Source organism: Lathamus discolor, chromosome 13 (genome assembly GCF_037157495.1).
Source record: "Lathamus discolor isolate bLatDis1 chromosome 13, bLatDis1.hap1, whole genome shotgun sequence".
NCBI lineage: Eukaryota > Metazoa > Chordata > Aves > Psittaciformes > Psittacidae > Lathamus > Lathamus discolor.
In genome coordinates, this window is record NC_088896.1 from 6,528,225 (window position 1) to 6,552,542 (window position 24,318).

Consider the following 24,318-nt stretch of genomic DNA (forward strand, 5'->3'; position numbering starts at 1 on the left):
GCGGGGAGCGGCGCTGTTGCCATGGCGGCCGGGCGCGGAGCAAGGCGCGGCGCTGCGGCCGGGCATGGGGGAGCCCGGCCTGGGCTGACCCGCAGGGAGAGCCGGGCCTGCTCCTCGCAGGGTACGGCACGACCCGCGGCAGGCACCGGGCCCAGCACCCGCGGTGCTGCTGAGCCACGGCAGCAGCGCCTTCCCCTCCCGGCCTCCTCATCCTCGTGTTTTTCCCCCCGGCCCCAGCTGCAGCGGACGCAGGAGGAGGAGAAGGGGGCCGGTAACCCCGCGGTGGGCTTGTCTCAGCTGGGGATCTGCCTGGGGTCGCCCGGAGTTGGTGTTTAAGGGCTGTTTTGCTGGTTAAGAGCTTGTGAAAACCCGCGTGTTGCTGTTGGAATTCTGCTCCGGAGCTGGGGTGGGAAACGGCAGGAATTTGTTCTCCGTGCGGCAGGCGCGGGCTGTATGTGTGTAATGTGTGGAATAAAGCGTGGGGCACTCGACTGCTGGTGGCTCACCTTGGTCCTTGTGGCTTCTCAGAGTTCGGTTTTTCCGGTTGGAATCGATGCTGAATTTGATAGTGTGCAACCTAAAAAACCCCAGCCCTAAATTCTTTCCTGTGAGGGTGGTGAGGCACTGGAATGGGATGCCCAGGGAGGCTGTGAGTGCTCCATCCCTGGCAGTGTTCAAGGCCAGGTTGGATGCAGCCTTGTGTGGGATGGTTTAGTGTGAGGTGTCCCTGCCCATGGCAGGGGGGTTGGAACTGGATGATCTTGAGGTCCTTTCCAACCCTAACTATTCTATGATTCTATGATTCTATGTGTGTAATGTGTAGAATAAAGCGTGAGGCACTCGACTCCTGGTGGCTCACTTTGGTCCTTGTGGCTTCTCAGAGTTCGGTTTTTCCGGTTAGAATCGATGCTAAATTTGATAGTGTGCAACCTAAAAAGCCCCAGCCCTAAATATACTGAACTAAACAGAGTTCGGCAATGCACGGCCAGGCTGAGAGAGGAAGGTGGTGTTTCCTCGGGGGGCTGAAGAGGAGGTTTCTTCATCTGTTTTTCAGAGAAGAAGGAAAAGACACAGGAATCGCCCCCCTCAACAATTGCAGAAGAGCCGGAGCCTGTTCCATGTGTTCTGCAAGGAGATGACATCCAGGCGCTTGCCATTAAGGTGGAGGACCTGGAGAAAGTATGTATTGGTACTGGTAGAAAGAGCTCCCTTAGCTGACACTGATTCTGTGTGTTCAACAGGAGTCCATTTACTTCAAGCAGAACTCGCTCTTGGAGTTCAGTTCTCATTCCATTTGTCCTGCTTTTTATGACTTGTCAGTTCAGTCGCTAAAAGTGGAGGATTATTGATCCTTACACAGGTTTGTGTGTCATTTGCATCTTCACGAGTATGGTTCCAACTTTGCTGTCTAAAAAGATACGGAAGTTGTTCAGTAGCCGTCATGGCATCCCTTCCAAAACTGGGGTCAACCTGTGTGAGTGGAAGCGCTTGACACCAGGTGACACAGCAGAAAACTATTGGGAAAGTGATTTAAGCCTCTCTTCCCTGCCCCAGTTATAAGAATGAGCCAATAATTAAGCTGGTATCTCCACAGTTGTTTAGTGTGCCTCTCAGGGGAGGAACAGCCTGCGCGGAATGACTGTATCCTAGAAGGATCAGAAGGAATGGCGGTGAGTAGCATGTACCTGATTGCACTGTGGCTGTTTCTTTCCTGAAGCTTCATGCTCCGCGCCCTCCCCAAGATGCTGGGAAAGCTTCAGTCAGGAAGAAATACTTTGTTCGAAAGCACCGACCCCAAGAGACAAAGGAGACGCAGCTCCTCGTGGCGAGTCCTGCTTCCCCAGCGGTGCCCCCAGCACCGCGGACATCTGCTGGTAGGGCCAAACTTCACATCTTACCTTTTGGGGGTTGGATTTGCTGAGCCCAGCTCTGGTGACCTGGCTCTGGGGTTGGTGGGTTTGTGTGTGTTGTAGGAGCAGGACGGTTTGGTGATGGCTCTGGAAAGATTCTCCCTCATCACATTTTGGGAAGTCTCCAGGAGTTCAAGATGGAAGCCTTGGTCAGAGGAAACACTCGGGTTAGTTCGTAAAGCTACGGAAGTGCTGCTCTGGGGCACTTGTACCCTCCGATGTTCTCCAGCACCTCTCAGGAACAGGTCAGGCCTGAGGTGTGGTTTTCCCAGCCTTGTCACGCTCTGCAGGGAGGCCTTTGCCTTCAGACAAACCGCACCAGCAGGTTTTGAAGCCCTGTGTGCAGGAGGAGGTCATGGAGGGAAGAGTTACGGTGGCTTCCTCTTCCGTATGTGCTTCTGCTATTGCAGCAATACCATTGCTCGAGTTGAATGACTCAGATAAGTCCTTCCATTGTTTCTGAGTGTGTTCCCAGTGCCCTGGTTTTGTTCCTCTCAGGGTGATAAGGTAAAAGTACTGTCAATCTGAAGAGTTCTTTTCTTCTTGCCTCTCCCATTCTCATTGTGGTGTCCCCGTGTGCGTGCAGAGGTTAATTTGGTGTTTCCCTTCTCTTCAGTTAGCAGATCTTATTGAGGTTTCTCATCCAGATGTTACTGCAGCAGCTTTAAAAGAGAAACATGGAGGAGAGAAGAAGAAGGTTCATCAGACCTCACTAGAAGAACACAAAGCTCTCCAAAACTGGTATCATAATATGGCAATCAGGAAGAAGCAGGAGAAATACATAGGAGGTGAGAAAAGCTGAGGCCTCATTCTGTGACACTGTGTGCAGATGGAGGAGTTTGATGGCACCACAGCAAAGTGTAATGGTCATAGCCAACCGGGTTTAATCCTGTTGCCATTGCAGTCTAATTCCATGTTCTCAGGGCTCCCTACAGTGCTAGTACTGGCGGCCATGGGTGCTGTGGGGAGGTGAGCTGGTGGTTCTAGTTGGGAAAAGGACAGTGGATTTGGTGGGGGAGAGTGTAAGGGGGTTACACTTGAGTCACAGCAGTGGTAAAGGCTGTGACCAGAAGTGCAGCACCAGTGATTTGGTATTTCCTCTTTATAGAAGTCCTTCAGAGGCCAGAGAATGAATTGTTGATGAGCATCTCAGAAGGTTACAGGCAAATCCAGGAAGAGCGTGACCTCATTGACAGGACTCTCCCTGCCCTGCTTCCTGGAAAGGTGAGAGCCCTGCTTCGTCTGCATCCTGACTGCTCTGCTCTTGTGACAGAGCTGAGACACGGTGTTATGAGTAACATCCCTCAAGACCTGTCATTAGGTCTTCATCAAAGCCACTCCAAGTCCTTTAGCCCAGTGTGCAAGCAGAGACTTTAAAACTGAAGCCGTGAACATTGCTCTCCATACTGGTCAGAGGAGAGTGGTGATGTGCTTGGCTCCTTGCTTATCAGCTGCTGTATGTGGGCAAGTGCCATTTCACGATTCTCACCAAAGGCTGTCGTGCACGGGGAGCAGCAATGGGGAAGTGCCACAAATGCTGTTCCAGCCACAGAAAGCTTGAGTTTTAAAGAGTTGCCATGGAGAAAGGGGTATGGGTAAGTCAGGAGGATTATGGGAGTATCCTGTGTTAAAATGTTTTATTTGACATTTATAGCACTATCAAAGAATTTGCATTTGTGTGAGGCTTTATTTTAATATCATTCAACCTTCGTATAGCCCTGGGTAGAAGAAAGTGCTTTTGTCTTTGACAGCAGCCTGATAGAAATTTTGGCTTGCTCTGCAGAAAGCGATAACTTACAGACTTTAAGTGTTCCCATAAGCAGAATTGGACCCCTTCTTAGCTTCTGGTCTCTGTGAGAATAGCTCAAAGTGTCAGTGGGAGCCTTGATTTCCTCCCTAGGGCTACCGAAAAGGAAGCGAGTTCTGGAGCCAGCCCGAGCGTATTGGAAGTGAACTCACGGGCCTGACGATGACCCTGACTCAGAGCGAACGTGGGTACCCAGAGCCAGTCACTCACGTGGGGAAACCCCACACTGTCCGGATGGAGACGGGTAAGAGAGGTGGTTTCATAGCAATGGGGTACAAGTGTGGAGGGATCAGCAGAAACAGTGACTCACGGGAGTCCCGAGGCTCACATTGGAGGTGTCCCTTCTGATAGGTGCAGCACAAGCTGCTTCCCAGTCATCTGTTGGTTCTCCTCTTTAAAACGCCATGACACCAAAGTTTGGCAGAAGGGGAAATGAACAGGCGTGTGGTTATGTAGACAGTGAGCTCCTATATGGGTGTTTCCACAGGCCTGAAACCTCTAAAGAGGATCCCCTTCCATCTAACCTGGGATAAGAGTCTTTTCCTGAAGCATCGGCGGCAGGAACTAAAATCCGTCCTAGAGGAGCTAGATTTCTATAAGCCGGTAAGACTGGAGGAGCAAGCACATTCTTTGCATCTCTCTTCTCTTCTCAGATGCTATAAAGTAACATAAAATTGCCAAGAGCTGGATCTGAAAACAGCATCAGGAATCTAAACCATAATCCCCACAGAAGTTTTCTTGGAAGTTCCCACATTTCCAAAGGGCCATGAAGGGGTTGTTGACCTTGCCTAAGTGTTGCATGGAATGGTCTAGGAGCCTCAGAATAGGACCCTGAACCAGCAGCATGCAGCTGCCAAGACCTGGGCAATGAAGAAACCTGCCAAACAGTGATGTAGGGGTTTGATTTAGTGCCTTAGGGCAGAGGGAAGACACCTTTACCCATGGAAAGGTACCCATGTGAAAGACACATCTGAAATCATCTCCTGCAGGCAGGTAGCCCCTCCTCTTAAAAGCTGGGCAAACCTCACCTTGTCCTTTCTGAAACCTGGCTCTGGGGATGAGGAATGTGTGTGAAGGAGACTTTCCCATCCATGCATCATTTGTAGTGAGGAATGCAGTCATCTAGGATTCTTGGGGGAGCCAGAACTGGTTCCTTCCTGTGTCTTTGGAACATATGTTGGATAGCTCTAAAAACCATCATAGGAGCAAGATATCTCCTCTTCACTTTACTTGGCTCAGATGGTACATTTGTCTGGTATTTTAACTTCCTTCCTATATAAAGAGAGAAGTCAGGAGTTGGTCATTTGTCTGTATGTCCAGGATCTGGATGGGCTGGAGGTGATCGGTAAAGGGCAGCCTTTCACATCTGTCTCAACAGAGCCTCTTCCATCTCTCATCACTTCTGAAGAGTCTGAGACATTTGAGAGCCTAAGGTAAGTTTTCCTTCATGGCAGAAATAGAGAATTCCAGGTAGGCACCAGCAGCCTATGAGGGTATCCTTGGCTGTTCTTACCTGAAATGGAGAGGAGTCTCTACTGGGGCACTATAAAAGACGTATTCTGATATTATAATCACCAGATTGAGGAATCAAGCTGTTTCTTTGTGCTTTGGGGCTTAAGGAGCAAGAATCAGAAGGGGTTTTTAGTCCCTTCCTCCAGCCTTCCCTCTGTGTGGCTCCAGAGCTTACATCAGGCAGGGTGGGGATTCAGTTCTAAATTACCTCCATCTGCTTGTCTTTTTCCAGCTTTCCACTTCCATCATTAATTTGCCCTTTTTTCCCCTGTCCTCTCCATGTGTTATCACAACCCAATGGCCTCTCCTTAGTCAGATACCCTCAGGCTTCCTTAGGCAGGTATCATCCTTTAATATACTGGCTGCCTGATCCTCCTTGATGGTGACAAGTAGCTGGAGTTTACCCCATCTGCAGGGCTCTGTGCCTAAAGAGATGTGGAAAAGCAGTGGTTGGAATGATTTCCTATGGGGTCTTGTGAATCACCCCTGGTTCTCCCCTCACTGAAAGTGGATTTCACCCCATGAAAACAGTGGCTCTTGTTTTCTTTAGCAGTGACTCCTTAAGTGACCACCCCTTTGCAGCTCCAGAAGACATACTGGGTCCCTCTTTAGTTTTCTGTGGCCAGCCTGCTCGTTGGATCAACTGGAGCACTTGCAGGGTAATTGTGCACTTCTTACTGCTTAGTCAAGCTAAGCCTGCTCGAGTTCCTAACTCACAGCTGTACAATGAGTGTCACCCCCGGGCCAGAGAATAGGGGATTTATGCTGAGCAGAATAGAGCATCCCTATGTTTGCTCTGGAGAAGCAGAAGGGGTTGCTCTGTCTGTGGTGTGAAGCTCAGATTCTCAGGCTCTCTCTATATAATGGCCACTTCATTGGGCCTGCCTTACAAGTTCAAGGCTCACCCCCTTAGTTGTGGTGTGACTTCAGGCAAGAGGAGAACTTATCTTTGCCCTTTTCCTCTTTGTTGTAGGATCTAACTGGCATTGCTGCCCGGCTCACCTTTGAGACTTTGGCTGGTGAGAAAGCTGAAAGCCCCCTGACAGTGAGCAATAATGGCACAGCTGCCGTCTGGTATAACTGGATGAGGCTTCCCCACAAGATTCCTTCCAGAGAACGCAAGGGGAAGAGGATGCAGTGTTTTTACTTTGATACCAGACCAGGTATGGGAGCTGCTGATCTCGGAGACCTTTGTACAGAGACCAGAGAGCACGTATGCGGGAGTTATCTGAGATGTGGAGTCTGACTAATGGCAGAGCAAGCCTGTCGGATGATTCTCCTTAGGAAGCCACCCTGCGTGTCAGAGCTGACTCACACTTAAAGAGGTGTGTGAGGCAGATCCCTTTCGTGGGATCCCTTAAAGGAAAGGAGGTTGCCCCTGCTCTGAATGTAAATGGGTGGAATACTGAGAAGCAAATCATTTTCTGATGAAAAACTGGGCATAATCTGCTGGAGAGAGCAATGAGCTCGCTGTACAAGCAGCATGCAGTGGAGATAACACCAGTTCATTAATGTGGTGACTGGAAGTAAATCTGGAAGGAGAAAAATAGCTGGATGAAATGTGATAACCAGCTAAGCTATGGGGAAAGAGTCTCGTACTGAGATAAGGACACGCAGGGTGGGGTTGGAAAAGGGTCAAATTAACCAGATGGCTTCTTGCAGCCCAGTGCATTTTTCTCTCTTCTTTCAGGTGTAATTTTGCCTGGAGAAACGAGGAAGTTCTCCTTTATTTTCAAGTCAGAGAGAGTAGGCATTTTCAGTGAGGCCTGGGAATTCAGGACACATCCCCTGTTATTAGCAGGAGCAGTGCTGCAGGTGACCCTTTGGGGAATTGCTGTGTCCGAGGATAAACTGGCTGACCTCAGAGAGAAACTGGAGGTAACCAAGCATGTAACTGGGTGACTGTGAGCTTTGAACTTAATATGCAAATAGAAGATAAAGGTGGGAGTGGATGACATGGTATTTTTATTGCTATGCAATTCGGGCTGAGAATGAGCTGATTTACAGAGCACCTGCACATACTTGGACAGGTTTGCTGAAAAGGGAAAGAAGGAAGAACTCTGCAGCCTGATACTGTTAATAAAGACATGATTGTGTCTCCCAAACTGGTCACATTGGTCCTTTAAAGAATTAAAGCTCTGTTGGTAATGTGTTTGTTAGTTACTTAGTGGGGATGGGATTGTGTGTTGTACACTGTGATACCAGGGACTCTCATGTGTTGTTCTGGTTGTGGTGCCTCAGAGTGACCTGGCTGCTCGAGAAGGTGCTGCTATAGTAGAAGAGAGCATAAAGGAACTTCTTGGCCGAATTCGGACCCCAGAGCGCACCCCATCTCCTGTGGATGCCTATGTCACCGAGGAAGAGTTGTTCCACCGGAAGAATCCCGAGGTGATGTTTGCTGTTTGCTGGGATACACAACTGAACTAGCGGGGAGGGAAGACCAGTGGGGCTGCTGCATCCTTGGAGGCTGGCACAGTCTGCTGTGGCGGCTTTAACAATCAGGTTTGTAGAGGAAAGGCATAGCTCATTTCACTATTTACCCTTTTCCCCTTTATCACAGTTGCATTATCAGCACGAAGTGGTAAAGCAGCTGCATGAACTGTGGAGACAGCACATGACTGAGGAGAAAGTGCCCTTGGGCCAGACGAGTGTGGAGGACGTGCGGTACCAGGAGAGTATTGCAGAGGGTCCCTCTGCTCAGAGCAGCATCGTAGAGATCCTGGGTTGGAGGAATTCACTCCAGGGAGCTCCGAGTCAAACGTTGAATGTGGAGGAGAAAGAACCAGCCCATTCAGGATGGAACCTTTCCTTAGAGGACTTTAAGCAGGTGGTGGCCTCTGTTCCCTCTATTGCAGTGAACAGTGGTGGTGTTTTCATTCCCCTACAGCCAGGCACGCTGCAGTGTGAGCCCACCCAAAGCTCTGCCTCCAGCGCGCCCTGAGTTAGGGGTGATTTACGATGTGTGTCGCAGAAAAGCACTTCAGCTCTGCTCCCCACACCCTCAGTGCTCTTGTAAAGACATTCCCAAGAGAGGCTTTGAGGGCTGTTGTGTGAAGAATTAAAGAGAACCAGACAATGTAATAGATATTTTGAGCTCTTCTGCCATTAGCTTTCTGTCATCCCAGGACTGAATGCGGGGGGTAGGCTAATCCTACAGCCTCCTGTGGCTTCCCCAAGGGCTCATCTCCTTGGAGAGTCCTTCCTATTCATCAGAGCACTAAGGGAGCACTCATAACAGGCTGTGGATAAAGTACAGACCTCCCTAGATGAAAGCAGGAATGGTTTGGGTTCCGTCAGCACTGGTTTTATGTAGAGCGGTCGCTTGGAAATCTCTCTGCTGCTTTCCTAACTAACCCTTACTTCAGGGTCTTCTGGCTGACCACAGTCGCTGTTCTCCAGCACACCTATGAAGTTGCAGAGGGACTTACTGCAACCTAACTGGGGGTCTGGGAATGCTCCCCAGGTCTAGAGTCATGTGTGCACCTTGGCCAAACCCCAGCCACAGGGGAAGCCAGATCTGGGTGCGTAAGTGCCCAGTGCAGCCTGGTTTCAGACTGGTGTCCAAGAAGAGAGCTACGGTATTGAGCCCATGGTCCACAGGCTGGGAATGAAGGCTGAGGAGAAGCATTCCACACACCCTGTGTTTTCTTTCACGTTAGGCTATAAAGTCAATCCCCATGGAAGAGCAGCGGGAAGCAGCGCTGGCCCAGCTCAATAAGGCAGCACTGGACCTGTGTGTTCAACAGAGGCCAACTCAGTCAGACCTTTTGCATCAAATCTGGTGCGTTACCTTTGCAAGATAAAGCTTGTCAATGCACTGTGTGATCAACAGCCTTAGCAAGCTGTGTTGCAAGCGTTGTGATTCAGAGTGCAGATAATGATACAAGGTCTAGAAGTTGTCTTTACACTCTGGTTTTTTATAGCTGAATTTTAGCAGCTGTCTAGGACCCAAATGGGGTTTTTTTTTATTCCCTGGAGATAAGTTTAGCATATGAAATTCATGTAATTTTGGGGAGTATACAGGATTATTTCTGGCAAGGTTGTTCCAGTCTGTATTTATAAAACCTATGGGTAATTTTCTTTACCCTTTTACTCAGATAACTATATTGAGTCTCTGCTCTTTGCTCAGGCTTTCAGACTGTAAAGATACCAACAAGCTTCTGTTTCTTTCTAAATGAGAAGGATGCAGGTTCCTCTTAGTGAACACAGAGCAGGTTGATGCTGATTTACATGTGCCTAGCGAATGCGCAGATCTAGTTTCACAGTAATACGTATGGGTCCATTTGAGCCCATTGATTTGCAAGCCTCAGAGGGCTCTAACATGAAGAAGGTAATTGAGCATCCCTCTGGATGGATTTCCAGACAGTGGGTGATGTTTTACTGGCTTACTGGCTCTGGAAGGTGCCTTCACCCCTGGCAATTGCTGTGCTGTCTCTGATTCTGATACCTCCCTCAGTCTCCAGCTGTGGCGTGAAGCAATTGATGCTCTGGTGGGTGCCTCTATGAAGCTGAGATCCCTGCTTGGCTTGCCTGAGAAGGACACCTATATAGGAGGTCCAGAGGAACTAGGTAAATGGTGGTTGTAGCACAGCATCCTGTGTCTGTGGACTGTTGCAAATCCAGAACACGTGCTGAAGTTCAACTGAAATGACAATTTCAGCAGTTTCCCCTCAAAGCTTCTATGAGAAAATCCATCATTAAAAAAGACATTTGTGTGATGCCAGTTGTGATCTGTGGTTTGGTGCCATTAAAAACCCACCACACAAATAAAGCCTTTTAATTTAGCTAGATGTAGATGGTTTTCACACAGACTAACCCAGAAAACCCCCAGGCTGCCTTACAGGCTTGTTCTGATACAAGTCTAATACAAGTTGTTATTTAAACAAAGTACTCTTGAAAGGGTTGTTTTTCAGTGCTGTACACAGGTCAGATTAATAAAAAGAGGAAAACAGATTGTAAAAGTGATACAATTCCACTGCATGGATGCTGTGGGCTTGGCTTCTGGGTGTGCAAATGTTGGTTTTGAGTAATTGAAATTCTTTGTTTTATAGTGGAAATAAAGGTACCTGCGAAAGGAGACAGAGTAACCAGCAGGAGAGAGGACAGGAGGTTATTTGGTGGGAAGGACAGAGAAGGCAAAAGAAGAACAAAGACAGGGAAAGAGGTGTGTGTGGGGATGCCTGTTGAAACCTAAGTGCTGGGGACTGTGATCAACCCAGCAGATGAGGTGCTGCTCTGAGGAGGTGCACCTTGCAACAAGCTGAAGTGTTCTGACCTGTGTCACTTGGGGTGTTTTGTGTCTCTTCCTCGATAGGAACGCCCAAGCAGCAGAAAGTTAAGAGGAAAAGATGATAAAAAGATTAAATCTTCCATTTCATTGCTGGACATGAAAGGGGAAGCACAGCCCGTGGAGGGAGCTGAACCTCCTCGGGAGCAGTTGGACCCTGTTTTGTTTGGGATATACCAGGAAAAACTTTATATTGAAGTAAGTCTGTGTCCAAAGCTTGCGTCTTGGTTTTGTTCTCTGCTTGTCAGCTTACACTGAAGCTTAGGGGGAGGGGTAAGCATCAACTCGGAAAGCTACCAAACATATGTCCGTAATTCTGGAGCAAGGTGAGTGTGAAACATGGAGTAAGATGTCCTTTATTCCAGCCTGGAACCTGCTAGCGTAAACCCAGCCATCCCATAGCCACATGCGGGATTTCTATCTGGGATGTCTTTAGCATGCTTGTGGACTCTTGAGGGATGAACAGAATTAATTGTACCTCGGATAATGTTAAACACACTTCATAGCCAGAAAAGTTATTACTAGAGCTAAGCTCTGTTAGCAGGCTGCCTCTTCTATGGGTGTGTGCCCATACGTTAATGTGCTCCAGTGAGAGAGCACTGTGTCTGTCAGTCTCATCACCAGGCTTTCTCCCTGTGTTTTCACTGCAATTAACTTGCTGTTAATTTCTGCTGCAGGTTTATGGGCTGCTGGATTCAATGGTGAGCAAAATGGTTTCTTTCTTTGAGGAACTAAAGAAACAAGGTGCTCTCAAGTGGGAGAGTGAAGCCCTTCGTAACTAGAAAGAGACTTTTAAACCAATAAATAACCACATTTACACACATCAAGCGGGGATTCTTCTTTGTGAGGTGATGCAGTGATTACAGATAGTGGGCTGCTTCCTTTCTGACATGCTGTGATGCGAGACGATTGCTAGATCATCTGTTACTTCTGCAGATGAGCACTTGCCAGGGAGAGATAAGGCAAGAAATATCACAGCTCAGAAGCCGTTAGGACTAGCAAATACTGACATTTCTGCTAAAGAGGAAGGCTTTAAAAGCGCCAGTCAACATGAGATGTGTCTTACGCTTTGTTTCTTGGTCTCGCTTGGTTAGTGGGTGAGTGAGCAGAAGGTGTCCCTTGTGTTCATGAGCCCAAGTGCCAGGACAGTGGCATAGAAAAACCCATTCCATTTTGGATCATATTCCTGGCTGCTTGTCCAGGCTTCTCTGAGGCATCCTGGATCCCTTGGAAAACACACTATCCCAAGGGGTGTGCCACCCTGCCTGGTTTGGCACCCATGAGTTTACTTCTTGTGCTGATTTTGCCATCTCTTCCCATCCAGTTCATGGTACCCGTGCCTCATTCTGAGTCAGCTCTTGCTTGCTTCCTTCCAAGACTAATCCCTCTTGAATTAAAATGGGTGAAACCCACAGTGTAGGTAGTGTGAGCATGGTAAAGCCTTGAGTTAGAGCCACCCCTCCTGCTTCCATCAGTCTGTGTGTGTGTCTGGGCTTAGCACTGCTTCCTGTCCAGGTTTCCTTGTGCATCACAGCTGGAATGGAACTTTATGTAGCGGCATTCCAGGTTGGACTGTCACTCACACTGCAGCTGGGCCTGGCTCAGAGCAGGTTTCCAAGGCAGATGAACTGGGTGCAGGGTCTCTCTTGACCTGGCATCATGAGCGACCTGGTGTATGCCAGTAAAGTGCCGTCTTCCTGCTGAAGCAGCTGGACAGCATTCCCCGGAAAGGCTTTGGCCCTGCAGAGAGATGACATCAGTGTTAGTTTATTAATTGAGGTTTGTGATACCTTGGTGGTTCTGAGGCAGCAGATGTGTATCCGTGCTGAGCATCGCTGTTACAAACCACACGTCACTGCACCCGGCGTGTGAGCCTCAGGCACGTGCTCCTCTACCCTGACACGCATGAAATAACTGTTCCTTCTGCAGAACTGTTCTCTTTTGCTTTCTCATTTCAGCTCGTGTGCTGTCTCTGGGGAGAGGAGATGTTCTTCCTGCTGACAAAGCACAGCTTATTTGGTTTTGCTGGTCAGGTGGGGCTCCTCATGCTTTGGGATGCTTTCCTTTAGCAGGGAAGCACTTTGGCTTCTGTGGAAGCCTGGAGCCTCCTCTGGCTTTAGCGGGCACAGACCCACGACGGGAATGCCTCTGCTCAGCATTCCTGTAGTGAGAATTTCAGCAACGTCTTGAGCATGAGAAGGGAAAAGGCCTGGAGTTGGGGTGTGTCTCACAGGCTCTGACAATAGCTCCTGCCTCCCTGGAGATGATTATCAGCTTGTGAATATGCCCAGCTCAAGCAGCTCAAGCCATCTGTTTCTAGGCAAGAGGGAGTCTGCACGTTACAGAGGCAACGTGATTGTCTCAAAGGCAGGAATACTTTAATGTGGTAGCTTTGCCTTAAAAGATGGCAAAGCCCCTTCACAAGAGCCGTGCCTCCAGTGCAGCCGGTAGAAACCAGGCTCCATGTGTACCTCTGTCCTCAGGGGTATTTGTTAATACGGAATCAGGTAGATGGGAGTTCCACGTCAGTCGCGTACCATGGAAGAATGTGCTGGTATCCCCTTCCCTTCCAAGGGAGGAGCCTGGTGGCACAGGGCAAGTGAGTGGCATAAGAACTTCTGCAAGGAGAACAAACCCAAATGCTGTGAATAGCCTTATTTTATGGTCGTAAATATTGCCTGTGTCTCTTACAGCCTTTGGCAAGGGTGTCCTCAAGGGACAAGCAGCACACAGGAAGGGACATGCAGGGTCAGCATTGCGCTGCTCTCTGGCTGCTTCTGTGGCTTTCTCTGAGCCAGATAGCCTTTTTTTCCCCTCCTTTTGCATTGATTTGTGAAGTTACATGACGGGAACTGCAGTGGAATTAGAGCTGCCGGCCACACAGCACCTTTAGAAACGCCTAGTGTGAGATCTGAGTCCTGCCTTTAGAGCAGGAGCCTTTAGAGCGTTAGACCCCACGCTCCGAAGGACATATGGATGCTCCAGCCCCAATAATGCCAATTCCTATCAACCAGGCACACAGAGTATTCCTTCTCCTCTGCCAAACGTAGGCATTATTTGTATTAGTGTTAATAATTTGTGTTGTGTTTGCTAAATAACCAAGGTGAGCAACCTTCCTGGCCTTGGGAGTTAACATACCAACCCCATCACGTGAGGCAGGGCCTGAAGACACCATAACTGTCAGGCCGGGAAGGGGGATTGCAGGAAAATGTTGCAAGCAGAAGGTGGTGGCACATTTGCAGAGGCGTCTCTATGGCAAAGGGGGTCTGGGTGAGCAGTTGGCTTGGGCCAGGGCTGAGGGAAATCATTTTAGAGCCTGGATGGGGCTCTGTGGCTATGGTGGCATCATGGGATGTCTATCAAAGCAAAACCTGTGTCTGTACAGCTCCACTGCAGCTCATAGAGTGTTGATCCCCCTTTGCTCATATAAGATCAATGCTTGAAGAGGGGCAAGCTGGCTGCTTTGGCGCCTGACACAGCTGAACTGGGAGTACTGGGAATGGAGGAATGCCTGGATCTGAGAATGCCTCCCACTGCCTGAGCTGCAGTGTGCTCCAGGGTGACCTGGAGGGTGGTTTGGATGCTGCAGCTGAGAATGGGACTACACGCACACTGTGATGTGATTCACACAGCTCTCGGAGTCAGTGCCCCCCCCCCCCCCGCCGCTGCCCAAGGCAGGACCTTCAGTGCCGAGGGCAAGACGAGTCCCAGCTCTGCGTGGCAGGAGCATCGCTGGAAGCCACGCTCCCCCTCCAGAATGTCTCAGCACTCAGGAGATGCTTTCCATTATGGAAAATGTCAGTGATATTAAAAAGATTATATATATCCATAATACTTGAAGGCCTGTCAGTGATTAAAATGGAAGGCAGAGGCCGGGAGAGAGGGGGTGGCATTGAAACGATTGAGAGACATGACTTACTTTGTCATGTCATCTGATGCCTCCCTCTCTTCCCCCAGCCGGGCTCCGGGAGCTGCTCAGAGCAGGGGAAGAATCCGCTCCAGATTTAGATCCCAGGAAAGGGAAAAAAAAACCCAAACCCGTGTAAATTAAAAATGCAACAAACCCAAATTGCAGCCGTGGCCTCGGGTACCAGCGCGGGAGCTGCGCCGCGGGGAGGGTCGGCATCCCCCGGAGCCGCTTCCGAGCCCGGGACCGTTGATTTCTGTCTAAAAATAAGGGGGATGGGGAGGGCAAAAATCATTAAAATAAAGCAAAGCAAGCAGCAGCGAGCGGCGCCTGGGCGGCTGCCAGCGAGGGGCAGTGACTGAGCACTTAACAGCATCCCCGCCTCCCGCATGCGGCGGGGCAGGGGCTCGGCGCCGCATCCCCCGCGGCCGGTTCCGCACCGCGCTGCGCCGGGGCGGGCTGAGCGCCTCTGCCGGTGCCCGGGAGGGAGCCGGGCCGGGGCTGGGGCGGCCCCGAAGGGGTTAAGCCGGGACCTGCCGCCGGGACCTGCCCAGCCAGCCCGGCAGCTCGCAGCAGGCAGCGGGCGGGCTGCGGCCGCCTCCAGCCCGCTCACACCGGCTCCGCCACAGGCTCCGCCACCGGCTCGGCGGAGCCGCGCTCCGCGCCGCGCAGGTAAGCGGGGCTGCGCCCCTCGGCACCGGGCTGCGGGGTCGGGGGGAGGAGGGGAAGAAGAGGAGGAGGAGGAAGAGGAAGGTTCTGGACGCCGGAGCATCGCAGGCTGCGTTTGGCCGGGGGATGCTGGGCCCCGCTGGTTGCGGTGCCCCCCGGGCCGGGCTCGGGGCCCCGCGGGGGATGCGGGTGCGATGCGGCCCCGGGAGCCTGGCCGAGGGCTCTGCCGGGAGCCTTCCCCCGCTGCTCCCTGCATGGCGGGCGCTGCTCCTCCCAGCCCCGCACCTCACCGGGGATGGAGGAGGCTGTAATCCCCCGCCGGGCTCCCCCCGTCTCCCCCTCTGCGCTCTCCTCCCCCCCATCCCCTCCTGTTCCTCTCCGTGTTGCTCCTGTCCGTCCCCCCCCCCCCCCCCCCCGGTGCGGGTCCGCAGTCCCCCGGCCGGGCCGCGGGGCGATGGGGACCTGTCCCCGCACCCCTGTGTCCTTCTCCCACCTGGCAGCCTCTCGCTCAAGGTCACTGCAGTAATTCCATATGAGCTGCCGGGTGCTGCCGCCTTATCTCCCGCACGGCTTCTGTTTCACTGCCTTTATATTCCGGGTTGGGGGGGGAGATATTGTGTTTGATAATCCCTGCTGCTCTTAACGCCACTGGCAGCACTCAGCCAGGGCCCCGCTGCTTTCCCCCCCGCTCCTGCTTCCCATCTCTTCCCATTCAGACTTCCTGGCCCACATCATTCATGGCGGGCAAAGTCCAGCTGGGATCAGGTCTCTGGCCAATACAAGCAGTGCTGGAGCCCATCATGCTGGCCCTGGGGTTTATCCTGCCAGGAAACCTGTTGGAGGCAGGAGGGATCATCCTGCCCCACAGGAGGAGTGATGGTGTTTGCTGGGCCAGTGGCACCTTTGGAAAACATGACTTTATGTCCCACCTGGGTGTTGGTGGAAAGCAGAGCATGGAGCCAAGTCCCGGAGGACTTTGCTGTGTTGTTGCCCTTGTCCTGAAGGCATTCCTGCGCCAGGCTGGCAATAGCGTGGCCATCTGCAGCGCGGGTTGTCCCAGCAGGATCCAAAGGCCACGGTGACGGGCTGCATTGCGAAAGGGAATCGATGCAGGGAAGTGTCTGGAGACAAACTTCGGTGTGGCTGTGCCAGGCTCCTCTCTGACTCACAGGAGACATTGCCGGCGCAGCCATGGGGCTCCTGGCCGCCGGCCCACGGCAGCAGGAGGTGCTGGACCGGTCGCACGGGTTGTGCGGGAGCGTGGCGGGTGCCGTGCGTGGCTCGTGGGCACGTCAGCACAGTCCCGGCCCCGCTATGGTGTCCTGAGCCGGGAGAGGGCTGGACACGGCACAGCGGCTGCGGTCCAGGGAGGTACCGGCACCGAGGTGGGTGGTGGGATGGATGCTCTATCTCTGCCCGCAGGCACTGCTGCACAGGGGAGATACCGCTCTGCCTGCAAGTGTTATCTTGGATGGGGAGTACATTGCCAGTGAGTTTTGTAGCAGATGCAGTGGGAGCTCTGGGAGCAGCCTGGCTCCCTGGCCCTGCAGTGCGGCCCTGCTGAGGGCAGGGCAGCTCCGGGCAGTCTCTGCCTCCCGGCTTTGCTTGGCCCTGTCTTCTCACTGTGCAGGGAGAAGGTGAGGATTAGGACTAGCACAGCACAGGGGACACCGCTGCGGTGGGCTCATGGGAAGATGGGTGCAGACTGACCCATGTCATTCTGAATCAGGTTGGGTGCAGCGCACCCCAAGGACAGGCATTGCCTCCTGGGGAGGAAGCAGGAAAGCTCCTGGCTACACCAGCGCTTGCTGCCCTGACCATGGATCTGGGTGCAGAGAAGGCCCTGAGGCAGCTCAGGGATTTTGGGAGCGGGGATTGCGTTATCCATCCTGGCACAGGAGGTTTGCACCCTGAATTCACCACCCCGCCGCAGCACATGCTTCTGTACCCGCAGCCTCGCATGGAAGCAGGATCGCTGAGTTTGCGGGGAAAACCCACTCGAGCAGCTGCCAGGCTGGTCAGGCGTGGCAGGCTCTGACTCACAGCAGGGTTTAGGTTTACCACGATGCATCCTTGGTGGCACTGAGAGCCTTGGGGTGATGGCCAGGGTGAGCAGGGCCACACGGAGCTGCAGATGGAGCATCAGGGGAGCCCTTGGCTGGTGCGAGGGCTGGGGGCCTGCAACCAGCTTTGCTGGGATGGTGGTGCTGAGGCAGCTGGGATCTGGAGGAGGGAGCTGCCATTTTCAGGTGGTTACTTTTAGAAGCAGAAGTGCAGGGTAAAATCTCCTCCAAATGTTGCTGAATCTGGAGCCAAATCTCTTGGCAGCTCTGCGGTGCTGGGGATCAGCTTGCTGTAAGGGCTTTATTTCCCCTTGAGCATCCTGCATCCTGCGTGGCACCTAATAGCCCGATGGTGGGCACTTCCACCTTGAGAAGTGTCCCAGATGCCAGCCAAGGGCTCTAGGGATGGGTTGGGGTGATGCTGAGGTCTGTGTGTCCTTGTTCCCTGCTGCAGGCACCGGTGAGGCTGTGCCTGTGAGTGCTTATCCCTTCTCCATCATCCCTGCCCGCCGCCGGGCACTGCGCAGCCATGACGACCTCGGCACTGCGCCGGCAGGTGAAGAACATCGTGCACAACTACTCGGAGGCAGAGATCAAGGTGCGGGAGGCCACCTCCAATGATCCCTGGGGACCCCCCAGCTCTCTGATGTCAGAGATCGCCGACCTCACCTTCAACACCGTGGCCTTCGCCGAGGTCATGGGCATGATCTGGCGGCGGCTGAACGACAGCGGCAAGAACTGGCGTCACGTCTACAAAGCCCTCACGCTCCTGGACTACCTCATCAAAACCGGCTCCGAGAAGGTGACCCACCAGTGCCGGGAGAACCTCTACACCATCCAGACGCTGAAGGACTTCCAGTACGTGGATCGTGACGGCAAGGACCAGGGCATCAACATCCGGGAGAAGGTGAAGCAGGTGATGGCGCTGCTGAAGGACGAGGAGCGGCTGAAGCAGGAGCGGGCGCACGCGCTGCAGACCAAGGAGCGCATGGCCCTCGAGGGCATGGGCAGCAGCAGCCACCAGGTCACCTATGGCCGCCGTGCATCTCCCTATGGCGAAGACTATGGCCGGGCACGGGGCTCACCCTCCTCCTTTAACTGTGAGTGTTGCTGGGGTGGGTGTATCAGTGCATTTGGGTTGCACCAGCCTGGTGCCCATCGCTCCCCTTCACCTTCTGGGTTGGTGGTGGTGAAGCCCATCTCCATCCTGTGCTGTGGGCAGCGGTTTGGCTGTGCCAGTGGTGAACCCAGCAGTGTTGGCAGCTGGTTGTGCCTTGAGTCTTAAACCCATGGCTTGTTCATGGTAGGGAGCTCTAATGCGGGGCTACATCCCCTGGTGTGCTGGGATGGGGCCCAGGAGGAGGCTGCTGATGTGCTCCCTGATACACCCCAGTCCTGATGCCGCTCCTTCCCCTTTTCCCCCTTTATCTTCCAGCATCATCCTCATCCCCACGGTTTGCCTCTGACCTGGAGCAAGCGAGGCCCCAGACAACGGGTGAGGAGGAGCTGCAGCTACAGCTTGCCCTGGCCATGAGCCGGGAGGAGGCAGAGAAGGTAGGATGGCTCTGCCTGCCCTGGGACACGGAGGATGGGCATTTCCCAGCACCTTGCCTTGTCTGTGGGCATCGTGGGTCATTCCCCGGGAGGACGGAGGATTTGGGGGGCTGCCCGAGGCCGGTGCATGCACCTGCAACTGCACCAGGCTGCTCGCACTGTGCCCGGCGTCCAGAATGGCCAGCAGGCAGATGGAAGCAATGGCTGTCCCTGCTCCCTGTCCTCATGCTGCCTGGGACAGCACCAGGCTGAGACCAGTCCATCATCCCATACCCCAGGGTGAGCTTGAGGGTCTGGATTCATCCTGAAACTCCCCAAACCTGGCTGCCCTCTTCTGCTGAGGGCTTCTGGTTTGAGCTCCCCCATTTCTCTCACCTTCCCACAGAGGATTTAGGTGATGTCTTGCCCTTGTTTGTGTGGTGGGACAGCAGAGTCCCCATGGCTGTGGAGTGGGCTGGAAGCTCAATGGGGCTGAGTCCTTTCAAACCAGCCCTAGAAAACAGCACCAGGAGAAGCCAAGCAGGGATGCAGGCACCAAGTGAGCTGTTGCGTGTGTCCTCCCCAGCCCAGGCTGGCACTGAACATCATCAGCCTGGTCCTGCCACGCAGGGGACATGCTTTGGAGACAGCTCTTGCTGCTGCCCGTCTTCCCTGCCCGATGGAGGCTTTTTTGGAGATGGAGCAGAGCGTATATCCCTATTTTTGTCCTGGAATCGGAGTATTTATAGCTTCCACATGCTGCTGCGATGAGCACTGTAGGAACACGCTCTTGAAAGCTCTGCCTGTTGGAGTCCATCTGGGCTGCGCACACGTGTGCACGCTCACACAGACTTGCACAGCCCCACCAGGAGCACCATTCCCAGCCGGTCCCATGCTGGACAAGCACCACACGCAGTGATCAGGGCTGCCATGGCAGGAAGGGGACAGCCCCTTCCCCAAACCTGCCTCAGGGCTGGGTGCTTATTCCCCAGCAGACTGCGGCTGGGCAGGATTCCCAGGTTAAGGCAGCACAAGCCCTCCTCCCCATCAGGCTGCCAGGGTGAGGGGATGCCTCATCAATCCCTTCTCTGCTGCCTGCATTGAGTCCATGAAAACCTCCCTGCCTGCTTTAGGGTCATCCCAGCCTAGATGCAGGGGTAGGGGAAGGAGATGGGGCAGTGGCCGCAGGGGAGCCTGGTTAGGAGCTGGTTCACAAGCACAGAGATGGTGTGCAGGCAGGAGCGGCAGTGGTGAGGGCAGGCACCTCGGCGCTGAGGGCAAGCTGAAATGTCACCCCATTTCCTCTGTTGGCAGAAGCCACTTCCAATTTCCAGCACAGATGAAGAAAGGCAATTGCAGCTCGCGCTCGCGCTGAGCAAACAGGAGCACGAGAAGGTACCTGTGCCCCGCAGCCCCGGGCGCTCCTCTCTCCTTGCTCTTTGGGCTTCTCTCTGGGGTGCTGGAGCCCAAAACGCTGCCTCACTCCGCTGCCTGCTTCGCTTTCGCTGCTGTGGGCTGCCTGCTGAGCTCGCTCCCGGAGGAGCCTCTGCTCGGATGCTGGGACCTTTCGGGATGCGGTGGCAGCTCCTGCGCTGGTCTGTCTCCTGGAGAAGGTGCCGGGTGCAGGGCTGGAGCTCATGGGCCTGTCCCTTGTTTCCCACAGGAGGTGAGGGCTTGGCAGGGGGAGAACTCCCTGCTGCAGAGAGGTGCGGAGGAGACTGCCCAGGGCAGGGAGGAAGAGGAGGAGGAAGATAAGATGAAGAAAAGCCAGGTACAGCACTGGGGGGTTTGGATGGCAACGCAGCCAGCCTGGGGGCTGGGGGGAGGCGGGGAGGGGGGTTGATCCCACAGCTCTGCCCTCACCTCTTTATTCCCTTTCTGTTTGCAGTCCTCTATCCTGGAGCTGGCGGATATATTCGGGCCGGCCCCGGCCCCTTCCAGCCACACGTCTGCTGACCCATGGGATATGCCAGGTAGGGGCAACTCGCAGGCTTGGGGCAGCAGCAGAAACCTCTCCTTTGCCCCTGTCCCTTCCCAATCCTCAGGAGCTCAGCAGAAAGGACCTTTTACTGCTTCTCTCTCTGCTGCCTCATCTGTTTCATGCCCAGGTGGTGCTGCTGGAAGCCGTGGTCCCCCAGGCACATCCCCACTCTCAGCATCCCTCTGTACCCTGCGTTGTTCCACAGCTTCCCTTCTTCTTTCAGATATGAAACCCAAAGCGGAGCCGGCAGCCTCTGCCTGGGCCGGTGCTCCTGACCCATGGGTACCGGTCCCAGCCGCTGGTGGGGAGCCCCTGTCCCAGGCGAGCGCCTCATCCCAGCAAACCTCTGCCGGGCCCTGGGACTTCCCCCCCGGCCCCACGGCGGCCTCCGACCCCTGGGGGAAGGCGCCCTTGTCTTCTGGCTTCCCTGCTGCAGACCCCTGGGTGACGGCGTCCCCCCCTGCCCAGGGCCCTGCTCCTACACCAGCTCCCGACCCTTGGGCCCCGGTGGCCGAGCAACCTCCTAACCCTGGTAAGAGGCTTGATTGGCTTTTGGCTTTGCTGGGGACTGTGGGCAGCTTTGCCCTCCTGCAATCCCAGGGTGCTTTCCCATTGCTCCCATAGCCAGCTTTGCAGACAGCCTCCCTGCCCTGCAGCAGGACCCCCGCTCACCCCTTGCCACCTTGAAGACCTCAAGGCTTTCTCTCTGCACAGAATAGGCTGCTTTAATTAACATGGCACAGTTAACGGAGAGGATAGCAGCAGTGGGGTGGTGGTGTGTGTGTGTGTCCCCTGGTGATACCTGGTCACCCCAAAGCAGCACCATGTGCCCCACTGGGACAGGGTGGTTGCTGCACTGCAGATGGGGGAGCGGTTGCAGGACCAGCCTGTGTTTCAGAGCTCAAACCCACTCTCAGTTCCTCCTTGGTGCTTCCTTTTGGTGCTTCCTCTGGCCCCATATAGCTCCTTGTGTGTGCCCCAGTGCTGGGGAGGAGATGGAACCCGGTCTGGGGCCAGTCCTGGTTGTTAACACATTGCTGCAGACCTCATTGGGGCTGGGAAGGGGACCTGCCTGCTGCTGCAGGAGTGGCTGTGAGCACTGTGGCCTTGGTCTGCAATGAACCCCAATGGTCTGGTTCATCTTAGCCCCCTCCCCAGACCAACGCACATTCCTGACCCCCAGCCCCATGCCCCCCACCGCACGCCCTCTTCTCTGTCTCCTTGCAGGCAGCCGCCCCTGCCTCTCTCGTGCCCGTCCATCTCCTGCCTCTCACCTCCCCGCTTGCTCCCCTCCTTGAGTCTCACCTCTTCCCCCCAGCTCCAGGGGGGGACGCTTTCGACCTCTTTGCAAAGCCGCCCGAGCCCGCCGAGCCGCCGGAGCAGGACCCCTCACAGCCGCCCTCCTCGGCCAAGTCCAACAGCCCCGCTGGTAAGAGCCAGGGGAGCAGCAGGGGCTCACTTGGGGCAGGCTGGGCACAGTGACCTGCCCCTGCCCACTGCAACAGAGGCAGCTCCAGGGCCGGCCGGGCTGCGCGTGGCTGCTTGCTGGTGTGGCCAAAGCTTGTTCCCATCTGCGTGCCATGGGCTCGGGCTGCCCCATAGCCGAGGGGTTAGGTCTGTTACCCACCCGGTGCGGTGACGCGGGGACATCATCGCCCTCGGTGTCTCCTGGCCGTCTCATGTGGCTCATCTCCCCCCTGCCCTAGAGCTGGACCCCTTCGGTGACCTGTTCCCCAGCACCAGGCAGGATGGGGCGAAGAGCTTCGACCTCGCCAACCTGGCCGACTCCCTGCCCGAGGCCGGCAAGGAGCGGAAGGACTGTAAAACCCCCGAGGCCTTCCTCGGCCCCGCCGCCTCCTCCCTGGTCAACCTGGACTCCCTGGTCGCACCTACCCCAGCCTCCAAGACGCGCAACCCCTTTCTCTCGGGTAGGTGCTGGTGCTGTGGTGGGAGCTTCCCTGGGCTGGGAAAAGGGGTGTTTGGGGGAGGAAGAGGAGGTTTGGGGATGGCACAGGATCACAGAATGGTTTGGGTTGGAAAGGACCTCAAGATCATCCAGTTCCAACCCCCTGCCACGGGCAGGGACACCTCACACTAAACCAGGGCACCCAAGGCTCTGTCCAGCCTGGCCTTGAACACTGCAAGGGATGGAGCATTCACCACTTCTCTGGGCAACCCATTCCAGTGCCTCAGCACCCTCACAGTGAAGAACTTCCTCCTTAGATCCAGCCTGAACTTCCCCTGTTTCAGTTTGAACCCGTTACCCCTTGTCCTGTCACTACAGTCCCTGATGAAGAGTCCCTCCCCAGCATCCCTATAGGCCCCCTTCAGGTACTGGAAGGCTGCTATTAGGTCTCCACGCAGCCTTCTCTTCTCCAGGCTGAACAGCCCCAACTTCCTCAGCCTGTCTCCATACAGGAGGTGCTCCAGCCCCTGATCATCCTTGTGGCCTCCTCTGGACTTGTTCCAGCAGTTCCGTGTCCTTTTTATGCTGAGGACACCAGAACTGCACACAATGCTCCAAGTGAGGTCCCACGAGAGCAGAGGGGCAGGATCACCTCCTTTGACCTGCTGGTCATGCTTCTTTCAATGCAGCCCAAGAGATGTGGGGTTTCCAGGCTGCGAGTGCACATTGAACACATGTTCAGTTTCCCATTGACCACCACCCCCAAGTTCTTCTCCACCGGGCTGCTCTGGATCGCTTCTGACCGCCCTGACGTGTCCCATCCTCTCTTTGCCAGGTCTGAGCACGCCGTCCCCCACCAACCCCTTCAGCCTCGCTGAGCAGCCCAAGCCGACGCTGAACCAGATGCGGACCAGCTCCCCGGTGCCCAGCCTGCCCGCCGGCCTCCCCAGCAACTCCATGACCTACAGCGCATCCCTCCCGCTGCCCCTCAGCAGCATCCCCACCACCTCCGCTGCTCTCCCCGCATCCGCCAGTGCCTTCCCGCAGGCTGGCACCTTCCCCGAACTCCCCGGCAACCTGCCGCAGCCGTTACTGCCGCTGAGCGGAGCCCCGGCCGCGCCGCCCGCTCCAGGGGGGCTCAACCCCTTCCTCTGAACCCTATGGACGTACAGACTCTCGCCCCTTCCCCGCTGTTACAACCCCCCCCGGCCTTTCCTCCCTCCAAGACCTCGGAGGTCCGGCGGTGCGCTCCCTGCAAGGGACAGTGCCACCCATGCCAGCCCCCTGCCTGCCGTCGGGGGAGCAGCAGCATGAGCCCCGCGCTTCACCGACGACAGGGGACCCCCTTCCGCTGCCCGGGGGGGGGGGGGGGGGGGGGCGTCCGAAACGGCTGAGGATGGGGGCTCGGTGTATGGGGGTCTCGCTGCTGGATGGACCCTCGGAGGGGGGTGCCTGCGGGGGACCGGAGGGAGCTGCGGGCCCCCCTCCATGCTCCGCTCCCCGCGGTCCCCGGCCGGTTCGCACTCCCTGGCCGTTATCCCCGCTCCTTGCCCCTTTCCCTCTCGATGCCCCCACAGAAGGAGCTGCGGGGAGGGCAGCCGCCTCCCGCACGTTGCTGGGCCCTGCTCCGGGACGGGGCTGGATCTGTGGGAGCGCCGGTGGCTCGGCGCTACTGAGAGCGGCGGCTCGGGGCTGCCTGTGAGACAATAAAACGCTCGGAACGATGCGGTGTGCGGGATGCGG

At 54.9% G+C, this 24,318-nt stretch overlaps 2 protein-coding genes and 1 long non-coding RNA gene across 6 annotated transcripts; 2 read left to right on the forward strand and 1 right to left on the reverse strand.

Annotated features, from left to right (window-relative positions):
- The first annotated feature begins 21 nt into the window (after positions 1–21).
- MYCBPAP (MYCBP associated protein) lies at positions 22–11,335 on the forward strand. 2 transcript variants are annotated; one of them, XM_065693885.1, is made up of 19 exons: positions 22–121; positions 1,055–1,179; positions 1,718–1,874; positions 1,974–2,077; positions 2,527–2,698; positions 3,019–3,134; positions 3,811–3,961; positions 4,205–4,320; positions 5,038–5,150; positions 5,780–5,888; positions 6,203–6,392; positions 6,920–7,107; positions 7,471–7,617; positions 7,790–8,056; positions 8,889–9,010; positions 9,686–9,798; positions 10,281–10,393; positions 10,544–10,714; positions 11,194–11,335. In XM_065693885.1, the coding sequence occupies exons 1-19, from the start codon at positions 22–24 to the stop codon at positions 11,296–11,298; spliced, it is 2,679 nt and encodes an 892-aa protein (XP_065549957.1). In that variant the 3' UTR covers positions 11,299–11,335. The 2 variants fall into 2 exon arrangements, with proteins under 2 accessions (XP_065549957.1, XP_065549958.1); XM_065693886.1 differs by having other exon boundaries at positions 5,783–5,888.
- LOC136021559 (uncharacterized) lies at positions 9,954–15,843 on the reverse strand. The gene is made up of 3 exons (XR_010615819.1): positions 15,586–15,843; positions 14,581–14,683; positions 9,954–12,256 (listed from the first exon to the last, which is right to left on the reverse strand). It is a non-coding gene; the product is annotated as an uncharacterized LOC136021559 (long non-coding RNA).
- EPN3 (epsin 3) lies at positions 14,806–24,300 on the forward strand. Of its 3 annotated transcripts, XM_065693890.1 has the most exons (10): positions 14,806–15,095; positions 17,610–18,255; positions 18,591–18,709; positions 20,003–20,083; positions 20,352–20,459; positions 20,577–20,661; positions 20,893–21,201; positions 21,988–22,098; positions 22,376–22,597; positions 23,411–24,300. In XM_065693890.1, the coding sequence occupies exons 2-10, from the start codon at positions 17,685–17,687 to the stop codon at positions 23,728–23,730; spliced, it is 1,926 nt and encodes a 641-aa protein (XP_065549962.1). In that variant the 5' UTR covers positions 14,806–15,095; positions 17,610–17,684; the 3' UTR covers positions 23,731–24,300. The 3 variants fall into 3 exon arrangements, with proteins under 3 accessions (XP_065549962.1, XP_065549963.1, XP_065549964.1); XM_065693891.1 differs by lacking the exon at positions 21,988–22,098; XM_065693892.1 differs by lacking the exon at positions 20,893–21,201.
- Positions 24,301–24,318: the final 18 nt, after the last annotated feature.